Here is an 11,129-nt window from a genome sequence, read left to right as displayed (position 1 = left end):
AGCTAGTGCAGGATGCACTTGAGAGAGCCATGCATGGAAGGACAGTTATCCTGATAGCCCACAGGATGTCCACAATTGTAAATGCTGACACCATTGTTGTCGTAGAGAATGGAAGTGTGGCACAGACCGGGACACATCAAGAGTTGCTCGAGAAAAGCACATTCTACTCAAACGTATGCAGCGTGCAAAATATTGAGAAGGAATCTGGAAAGATGGTAGCAAGGTAACTTAACTTTAGCCAAGGGAAAGCTTTGCTTTACCAAAGTTTTATTCTTGAAAAAACAGTATATGCATGTTAGGTATTTGATGATGTGCTTTCCTAAGTAGTGCACATTTACCCCATAAGAAACTAGTAAACAGTGCAGTTGATACTGTTGATGTGTTATCTCGTTCAGTTGATTCAACTGCATTTTTTCACGTAGTTGACTTGATGCAGTTGATTCACGTGTCTCAACTGTACCACTTACAAGTTAAGAAATTGGTAAACGTTTACTTCGGAGTTGTGCCCTTAATGATTACTCGCTAAAGATTTTCCAAAATGTAACTGAACTCACTTTTACCAAGATGCTGATAACAAGAATTTGTATACCATTTTTAAGGGTTAGGTTATGCTCACAAAATCTACGGCACAGAAGTTAAGTGATAATATAGCAAGTAGGATTACTCCATAAGAATTTACTAATCTGTTTATGTTGATTTATGAAACAGCCCTTCTGATAAAATAATAGAAGAACAAACTGATGAAGCATACAACAGACAGCCCTCCACGAAGCAAGGACAACAGAACAAACTAGAACCACTAAACTCAAAGAAATCAAAGCAAGAGGTCAGAAAGGAAATACCTCCTTTCTTCAGAATTTGGTATGGGCTACCTAGAGACGACATTGCAAAAATTCTATTAGGATCCTCAGCAGCGGCCATCTCTGGAATCTCAAAGCCCTTGTTTGGTTACTTCATCATGACAATTGGCGTGGCATACTATGATCAAGATGCAAAAAGAAAAGTCAGCAAATATTCTTTGATTTTCTTCGGGGCTGGGATGGTCACACTGGCCAGTAGCATCTTGCAGCACTACATTTATGGTGTTATTGGAGAAACGGCAATGAAACACCTAAGAGAGGCCCTCTTTTCATGTATGCCATATGAAAACTTTCTTCACTGGTCTTGTCAATATCTTGCACGAGTTTTCATTGTTCACAATATGACAAGTTTTTTGTTTTAATACACTGCAGCTGTGCTCCGAAATGAGCTTGGTTGGTTTGAAAAGCCAAAGAATGGTGTAGGATCTCTTACCTCACGCATTGTCAGTGACACATCAACTGTAAAGAGCATCATATCTGATAGGATGGCAGTCATTGTGCAATGCATCTCTTCAATCCTGATAGCAACAACGGTAAGCATGTTCGTCAACTGGAGGATGGGTTTAGTGTCATGGGCAGTCATGCCATGCCATTTCATCGGCGGCCTTATCCAAGCCAAGTCAGCCAAGGGATTTTACGGCGACGCTGCTATCGCTCACCAGGAGCTCGTGTCCCTTGCTTCGGAGGCTGCTAGCAACATCCGGACCGTGGCATCCTTTGTTTATGAAGATGAAATCATGAAGAAAGCAGAACTGTCACTGCAAGAACCCATGAGAATCACCAAGATTGAGAGCATGAAGTATGGGATAATCCAAGGGATCTCGCTCTGCCTGTGGAACATCGCACATGCAGTGGCACTCTGGTACACCACAGTTTTGGTCCAGAGAAAGCAAGCATCATTTGAGAACAGCATACGGTCATACCAGATATTCTCGCTCACGGTGCCTTCCATCACAGAGTTATGGACCCTGATTCCCATGGTCATGTCAGCCATAACAATACTGAATCCTGCATTTGACATACTAGACAGAGAGACGCAGATTGTGCCAGATGAACCAAAAGCGACAAGTGACCGCTGGCTCGTGGGGAGAATTGAGTTTCAGGGTGTGAACTTCAACTATCCATCACGCCCAGAGATCACCATTCTGGATGGCTTCAATCTAGTCATCGAGCCTGGCCAAAGGGTAGCATTGGTTGGCCCAAGCGGTGCAGGAAAATCCTCTGTCCTGGCTCTCATACTGAGATTCTACGATCCGCACAGAGGTACAGTGCTAGTTGACAACAAAGACACAAGGGACTACAACCTCAGATGGCTCAGGAGGCAAATTGGATTAGTTCAACAGGAACCAATTCTGTTCAACACATCCATCAGAGATAACATTAGTTATGGAAGTGAAGAATCTTCAGAAACTGAAATCATCCAGGCTGCCATGGACGCAAACATTCACGAGTTCATCAGCGGTTTGCCAGAAGGGTACGGCACAGTCGTTGGAGACAAAGGAGGTCAGCTTTCAGGAGGGCAGAAACAGCGCATAGCTATCGCAAGAACTCTACTAAAGAGGCCAGACATTCTGCTTCTTGACGAGGCAACTAGCGCACTCGATGGTGAGTCTGAGAGGGTGGTGATGACTTCTTTAGGGGCCAAGGAGTGGAACAACAGAGGTGAGCGATCAAGCAATATTACAAGCATCACAGTGGCGCATAGATTGTCCACAGTCATAAATGCAGACATGATTGTTGTGATGGAGAAAGGGAAGGTGGCTGAAACCGGTGACCACCAAACACTGATATCTGCAGATGATGGTGTTTACTCAAGGCTGTTTCACTTGCAAAGCAACATGAAGGATTGATAGCTCTATCAAGCCCCATTGTAGCCACGAGACCCGATCTAAATATATTTAGGTGCTTTGCCAGCATTTGCAGTATTGCTCAGATGCATTTACTGTCAGTTGACAGATTGTAATAACATAGCTATCTCTTCATATGTTCAAGATGCTTCATCCATGAGTTAAAAAAATGGGTCACATTGTCCTCCATCCAACTTAATATTTGCCACATTTGGAGTATCATACTGAAGTACTCTTTTCTATCAATTAGGTCATTACTCTGATTTTTTTTCGAAGAGGGGACATCCCTCGGCCTCTGCATCGAGTGATGCACACAGCCTTTTATTTATCAGATCAAAGTTCATCATCTGACCATAATACAGTTCAACAAATAAATTGTCGCACATGGCTGCCCCAAGGGCAAATTAAAAAAAATGTAGAGAAATGAGCCTCATGCATCACAAATCCTACTAGTAGGCCGCAACCAAATGAGCCTCTATGATATGTACTCCCTCCGATCAATAATAAGTGTCGTATTACTCCTATAGGCAATAGAAAACAAAACTGGCAAACCGAGGCATGCCAGATCACCAGATTTGGTGAGTACAAGGAGCATAATCTAAGTAAATAGATATGCCACAAGAACATGGTTGTACAAAATGACTTGGTATCTTTTGTGGACACATCACCTAAGAGGTGGACTTGAGCAGAAACTACCGCCTATTACTAGAACTATAGGATCAGGAAGCGAATGGACAGACTACCACTCAAGTTCAGGTCTTCTTCAAGTTGAATTTGGGGTGCCTATTCTTCTTGTTAAACTGATAACTAGTTCCTCCAAGGTATCCATCATTTTGATTCACTAGACAATTCTATATGTTGACCTAATCTGTAAAATACTTTGCAACAGAAACTGGAAAAATGTTTTAGCAGAGCATCGTGTATTTATGCAACGAGGCTAGACAGTTTGTTTAATCAAATCTGGAAGGAAACAAGAAACCTGCAAAGTAATATCAAAGTATGCCAGAGTGCTAGAGTAGCTTTCACCAAGTGTCATAGCACTGGTCATGGCCAATCTGGACTAGTCTGCAGCTGGCCTAACTCTATGCAAGTCGTGGATGAAAACAAGGTTGCCCTCGTGTCCCTCAATTTGGTTACAACAACAACAAAAGATTCATGCGTAGCATTTGACACAACAACAAAAGATTCATGCTTAGTATTTCACAATGATGTGACACTGAATGAATAATTGAGTTCCACGCGTCACTAAAAACAAATAATTTATTTCTTGTGAATTTTCACAAGAGGTTGATCTGTTCATGCCAGCAACCTAGGTTTAATTTAAAACGTCAACCGCTAGGATCGATTCAATAACTATTGGTATTTGATTCCATGCTGATGTAGTGCATACATAATATAAACCTTGGGAGTAACAATTTTTTGTCCTATCTTGTAACTATATAGTTACTCCTGTTACTCTACATATTTGCTCGGTGCTCTTTGCTACTCTCCTGCAAATTATCTCAATGCTCACAAATACAATGCCATCCATCCAAGAGAATGACTTCCCCGTCGAATCATGTACTCCCGACAGTGCTGTTGACAAGAAAAACACATCACCGCCGGCACCATCAACGCCAGAAAAGGTGGCCATGGACGAGCCGTTCCCGTTCTTTGGCTTGCTTTGCTACGCTGATGCACTAGATTGGATGTTCATGGTGTTGGGGACCATGGGCTCCCTTGTGCATGGCATGGCGCCTTCGATGTCCTATTACATACTTGGGAAAACTGTTGATGCGTTCGGGAACAACATAAACGATCTGAACGCCATGGTCCATGAATTTTCTAAGGTTACCTTCTACCCAGAATAGTTTCAAGCTATTATATATATAATTATTATTTGGTTTGGTTAAATGCTTTTCTTCCATTTTATTGGAGGAAAAAATATTTGTCATGTTATTGACAGTGTATTTTTGTTTTTCTGTTGCAGTTAGTTCCATATATGTGGTTCTTGGCACTTATTACACTCCCTGCTGGAATAATTGGTGAGTACAAGCTTCTACCTTTGCTATTTTTAAGAATGTAAACAAAAGATGCAAGTTATTAGTTCTTATGCCCTGAAATGGAGCATGGTGCAGGTCTATAGAAATCTATGAAAATTTGAAAATCACAGTGAACTAAACTAGTATTTAAAAAGCACGAGTGTATGTGAAGAACAATAGAATATTTCAAGTATTCAGGCTGGAGAAATGAGAACAACAGCACTAGTACAACCTGACAGCATACATTCAGAAGAAAAAACTTCTAACAACTGTTCGTAAAAAAAGCTGCATACAATCATGGTCAATCAAATTAGATATAACCTAAAGTAACTTCAACTACCTTCTGCCTGACATTCTTGGCGAGTTGCATGTAAACCAGAGTTCGAGTAAGTTCACAGAAACTAAAGGCTGGTGTACCAAGTGAATTTGGGTTGAGCTTGCGGAAAAGTGTGGATCGGGGGCTCATTAATATATCAGTGAAGTTACAAAGAGAATGGTTCAAGCTGGCTAGAATCTTATCTTTTTGTCGAATTCCTTAACCAAACATCATCTAGTAGACACCTGAAGATATGCTATGATGGTGACAGATTTCATAATAACACCAATCCTCATTTGGTTACTTGCCCTCATGTACAGTAACAAGAGAACACCGCATGATGGGATCACTAGCAATATGAATAGCATTAGTGTTATTCCAATAAACAGTCTTACCTTTCTTGTCACAACGATCCTGCCGCAGAAATCGCATGCTGGATGTATACAAGTCAAAGACAAATGACACGCATGCAGATGGCATATCTGACATCAGTGCTCAGCCAAGATATCGGAGCTTTTGACACTGACTTAACCACCGCGACTATCATGGCTGGAGCAACCAACCACATGAGTATCATAAAAGAGGCAATTGGAGAGAAGGTATTGCATGTTTCAGCAAGTGAAGCACAAAAATGTCTTTTTATGATAACAAACCGCAATCATGCCTTACTTTTTTTCGCCTCAGATGGGTCACTTTATGTCCAACTTCTCCACATTCTTAGTTGCTGTCATTATTGCCTTTGTGTGTTGCTGGGAGGTGGGTATGATGGCATTCTTGGTAGTTCCGATGCTCCTCGTGGTTGGGGCAACATATGCGAAAATGATGGTTGGCATGTCGGCGACAAGGATAGCTTTGGTCTCTGAAGTAACCTCAGTTGTAGAACAGGTACTACGTAAATGAATACCTTGTTAGAACTAAGCCTCTGTCATATTAAATTTGTTAGTGCCATACTAATATTTTTAGCATACCAATACAATGTGTGCACAGACTATTTCACATATCAAGACCGTCTTCTCATTTGTTGGAGAAAATTCGGCGATGAAATCCTTCATCGAATGCATGGACAAGCAATACAAGCTAGGCAAGAAAGAGGCAATTACAAAAGGACTAGGTTTGGGAATGTTACAGATTGCAACCTTCTGTTCATACTCATTGACCATCTATATTGGAGCATTGGCAGTAACTAGAAGATCTGCAAAAGGGGGTGAAACAATTGCTGCAGTCATTAATATCCTCTCCGCTGCGATGTAATGCTGAGTATTATATTTCCAGCAATCTAGCATATACCATGTGATGTCGCTCCAGCTGATATTTTTATCTGCAATTTCAGATATCTCTCAAACGCCGCGCCGGATCTTCAGACCTTCAGCCAAGCAAAAGCTGCTGGTAAAGAAGTATTTAAGGTTATCAAAAGAAAAACAGCGATAAATTATGAATCAAACGGAAGAATCTTAGAAAAGGTCACTGGACATATTGAAATAAGAGAGGTGGATTTCACATATCCGTCCCGTAAAGACAAGCTGATTCTTCAAGGTTTCACACTAGTTATACCAGCAGGCAAAGTGGTGGCTCTTGTGGGGAGCAGTGGATGTGGGAAGAGCACTGTAATTTCTCTGGTTCAAAGATTCTATGATCCTATATCAGGTAGGCTTCTAGAAGAGAACACTACCCCTGCATAAATATTTCCTGAGGTCTATATTCTTCATTTGTTGTGTTCGATTATGTTCACGAGTGCTTTTAGATTACATACACAGTGATGAAATGTTTGCATTTCAAACAGAATACAGTTTTCCATAGAAACAAAAATCATATGATTCATAGTGTAACTTTCAGATTTTTTTTTGCGTGTAACAACACAGGTGGCATTACTGTTGACGGTCAAAACATTAAGGAACTTGACCTGAAGTCCCTGAGGAGAAATATAGGCTCAGTCTCTCAAGAACCAGCACTATTTTCTGGTACTATCATGGATAACTTGAGAATTGGAAAACTGGATGCAACTGATGAAGAGATAATTGAAGCAGCAAAAACAGCTAATGTGCACTCTTTCATATCCAAACTTCCAGATCAATACTCGACTGAGGTAAGACTTTATGTTTATGAAACAAAAGACTAGTGGCAACCTCACAAATTTCTCTATTTTGTATGGTTGTGAATCAAATAATTTCAAGTTATTAACAAATAGGTCTAAATAGCCTTAAGAGATGTGGTCTATACTTTTGAGTTCGGCACTGATATATTGTTTTAGTTCATGCATTGTTTTTTGGAAAGGAGTTCATGCAATGCGTTACTCCCTCCGTTTGACTATTCGAGGCTGGCCTCGGAAAGCTCTGTTTTAATATATCCGTCCATTGAGGGAATCAAGAGTGTAGTTGTTGCAATGTTTTCACTCTGTCCCCCTATTAAATTGTTTCAGGAATTTCTGATTGGTTGTAGTATGTTATCTAAGGTTATCTTGTATTAAAAAATTCTTAGGTTTAGTGTTTCCTTTGTCACATGGTGCATAGTGAGACAGAGCATGTACGTATGCACCACCAAATGACTTAGGACAACATCAATTTGTTGCACCAAACATAGCTAGTTGTACAGAATTTAGTTACGAACCAAGTCTATATAATAGTAGGCATCACTCATATGCTTTATTGCGAACCACTTAAGGTAGGAGAAAGAGGGGTGCAACTGTCAGGAGGTCAGAAACAGAGAATAGCTATTGCAAGGGCTATACTAAAAGATCCCCCCATTCTTCTTCTTGATGAAGCCACAAGTGCACTTGATTCAGAATCAGAGAAGCTAGTTCAGGATGCTCTTGACAGAGCTATGAAAGGGAGGACAGTTATCTTGATTGCCCACAGAATGTCAACAATAATAAATGCAGACAAGATTGTTATTGTGGAGAATGGGAGAGTAGCTCAACACGGAACACATGAAGAATTGTTGGAGAGAAGTACATTCTACTCGAGTGTATGCAGTATGCAAAGTCTAGAAAAGAAATCCAGCAAGAATGAAGACAGGTAAATGCAATCAATTGCACACTTCTTTTCACACTATATAATGTTTATTTATGGAATCCATAATCACATTGTACATGTGGAATTATGAATGAAAACTATTCGATGCCATACATGCCAGAAGATGCATCAGTGTAAAGTTGAAAATATGTTTTTTCTGCAACTAAACCAATGATGAATAAGAGTATAGTTTACTCACTTGTTTATTTTGTTAAAATAGATTTACTGATCAGGTCGAAGAAGAGCAAGACAGTGCAACGTATAAAGAACAATCTTTTGCTGCATATGAACAAGAGAAGAAACCAGAACCGACCTCAAAGCAATCGAAGCAAAGTATCAGAAAGAGAACGTCTGCTTTCAACAGGATATTCCTCGGAACTTTTAAACTGGTGCCAGGAAAGGTTCTGGTGGGCTCCACAGCAGCAGCAATCTCTGGGATCTCAAGGCCTCTATTTGCTTTCTATATCATGACAGTTGGCATAGCATACTTCGATGCAGATGCAAATAAAAAAGTCAGCAAGTACTCAATTATTTTGTTCCTAATAGGGATGTTAACATTTTTCAGTAACATCTTCCAGCACTATATCTACGGCCTGGTCGGCGAAAGGGCAATGAATAACCTAAGGGAGGCCCTGTTTTCAGGTATCTCACAAAGTCATGAGTTGCACTTAATAAAGTATATACTGTGTTCTTGTTTTCAGTGTAACAATAATTCTCTTTAATAAATGCAGTTGTTCTTCGAAGTGAAATAGGTTGGTTCGAGGAACCAAAAAACAGTGTTGGCTTCCTGACCTCACGTGTTGTCAGTGACACCTCCATGGTAAAAACGATTATATCTGATCGAATGGCTGTCATGGTTCAATGCATCTCTTCAATTATTATAGCAACAGCGTTAAGCATAGCAGTGAACTGGAGGATGGGTCTAGTTGCATGGGCTATGATGCCATGTCACTTCATCGCTGGCCTTGTACAGGTCAGGTCAGCAAAAGGTTTTGCCACTGACAACTCTAAGTCTCACCGGAAGCTCATCTCACTCACTTCAGAGGCTGTTAGCAACATCCGCACTGTGGCCTCTTTTGTTCAGGAAGAAGAAATACTCAGGAAAGCAGATTTGGCATTGCAAGAACCGATGCGGATAAGCAGGATTGAGAGTATCAAGTATGGTGTGGTACAGGGGATTTCACTCTGCTTGTGGCATATGACACATGCTATTGCATTGAGTTATACCATTGTGCTACTTGACAGGAAACTAGCAACATTTGAAAACTGTGTACGATCATACCAAGCATTTGCAATGACAATACCTTCCATCACAGAGCTATGGTCCTTGATCCCTATGGTCATGTCCGCCATTGCGATATTGGATCCTGCACTAGACATTCTCGACAGAGAAACACAGATTGTGCCGGATGAACCAAAATTGAACGGTGAGGACGGAATTGTAGGTAATGTTGAGTTCGAAGATGTCAGTTTCAGCTATCCCTCGAGACCAGAAGTGATCATACTAGATGGATTCAGTCTAGCTATCGAATCAGGTCAAAGGGTCGCATTGGTTGGGCCAAGTGGTTCGGGAAAATCCACAGTGTTGGCTCTGCTGCTAAGATTCTACAATCCTTGCAGCGGCCGAGTACTTATAGACGGTAAGGACATCAGAGGCTACAACCTCAAGAGCCTGAGAAAGCAGATAGGACTGGTGCAGCAAGAGCCAATCTTGTTCAACCTGTCTATAAGACAGAATATCAGCTATGGAAATGAAGGCGCATCAGAAACAGAAATAGTGGAGGCCGCAATGGAGGCAAACATCCATGACTTCATAAGCAGCCTGTCAAAAGGGTATGATACCGTGGTCGGGGACAAAGGAGGCCAACTTTCCGGAGGTCAAAAGCAGAGGATAGCTGTGGCAAGAACTATACTGAAGAAGCCCGTCATACTGCTACTAGATGAGGCGACAAGTGCTCTAGATGGTGAATCTGAGAGGGTGGTAATGAACACCCTCGGTGCAAAAGGGTGGAAAAACAAGGGTGAGCTCTCAAGCAAGATCACAAGTATCACGATTGCCCACAGGCTGTCCACAGTCACAAACGCAGATGTAATTGTCGTCATGGACAAAGGTGAGGTGGTAGAGACGGGTAGCCACGCAACATTAGTCTCAGCAAGCAATGGTGTTTACTCGAGACTGTACAATATGCAAATCAAAGCAGGGAAAGACTGATCTCATGATCAGTCCTTTTGCTGGTAGCATCATTTTTCAAGCATTTGATGCCAGATGGGGGGGAAATGTAAAGACAGAGTTTGACAGTTTTTGTGCCTACTGAATAAGTTGGTTATTCCAAATAGGGCAAATGCTATAATATATGGAAAGTTGTTAGCTATAAGTCACTGTACTAATGTTTATATAACTGCGTTTTCACAAACCAGATCTAAGGAAAATAATAAGACACCAGCGGAACACTGTAAATGTGACAGATGCGATCCTTCAACGTGCAATGGAGTTATTGCTTTGAGTCAAATTTCTAGGCAAGGTGCAATGTAGCGCCAGTGCCATAAAACTATTTTCCAGTTCTTTTACCAATCTTAGCTTTGTAAATTCATTTCTACTTGAATAAAAAGATTTTGGGAATGTGTAACCCCCCATGTTCCAACACATACATTTCTCCGGAAGACGCATGTTTTGCTTATTTACATATCCAAATCTTCAACAAAGTATAGAAACCATTTGGTAAGTCAATGACGTGCCACAACTATCGATAGAGAAACTAAAATATCACCAGGAAATCCAAACCTATAATCCATAGCCACGAAAATTCCGCCCCTTTTCTTTTCTGAAAATTCCACAAAGATTTCTCCTCCACATTATGCATATCCTAGTCTTGAGTTTGCGAGGAACTACGGCCAGTGGGTTATTGTTGTCCATAATTGCATTCACGACCAAATCGAAGGGAAATGATTGTTTGGCACTGGTGCCACACCACTGACATATAGCAGATACAATCCAAGGATATATGGAGTTGTTACTATGAGTCCAGTTTACAGGCGAGGCGAAATGTAGCATCGGTGCGTTATAAACAAACAAAAAA

At 40.9% G+C, this 11,129-nt stretch overlaps 2 protein-coding genes across 2 annotated transcripts; both read left to right on the top strand.

Moving 5' to 3' along the window:
• Window positions 1-1,225: 1,225 nt before the first annotated feature.
• LOC119338926 (ABC transporter B family member 14-like) lies at window positions 1,226-2,908 on the top strand (the record flags this gene model as incomplete). Its single annotated transcript, XM_037611136.1, has 1 exon — window positions 1,226-2,908. A coding segment is annotated over one exon (1,485 nt), but the record flags the coding sequence as incomplete, so codon positions are not given.
• Window positions 2,909-2,996: 88 nt separating this feature from the next.
• On the top strand, window positions 2,997-10,306 carry LOC119340314 (ABC transporter B family member 14-like). The gene is made up of 10 exons (XM_037612215.1): window positions 2,997-4,536; window positions 4,677-4,731; window positions 5,468-5,643; window positions 5,729-5,929; window positions 6,032-6,291; window positions 6,375-6,688; window positions 6,904-7,127; window positions 7,703-8,055; window positions 8,273-8,694; window positions 8,784-10,306. The coding sequence occupies exons 1-10, from the start codon at window positions 4,213-4,215 to the stop codon at window positions 10,262-10,264; spliced, it is 3,810 nt and encodes a 1,269-aa protein (XP_037468112.1). The 5' UTR covers window positions 2,997-4,212; the 3' UTR covers window positions 10,265-10,306.
• The last annotated feature ends 823 nt before the right edge of the window (window positions 10,307-11,129 follow it).

Source organism: Triticum dicoccoides, chromosome 7B, assembly GCF_002162155.2.
Source record: "Triticum dicoccoides isolate Atlit2015 ecotype Zavitan chromosome 7B, WEW_v2.0, whole genome shotgun sequence".
NCBI classification, from domain to species: Eukaryota; Viridiplantae; Streptophyta; class Magnoliopsida; order Poales; family Poaceae; genus Triticum; species Triticum dicoccoides.
This window is presented reverse-complemented; position numbering and strand designations above follow the sequence as displayed.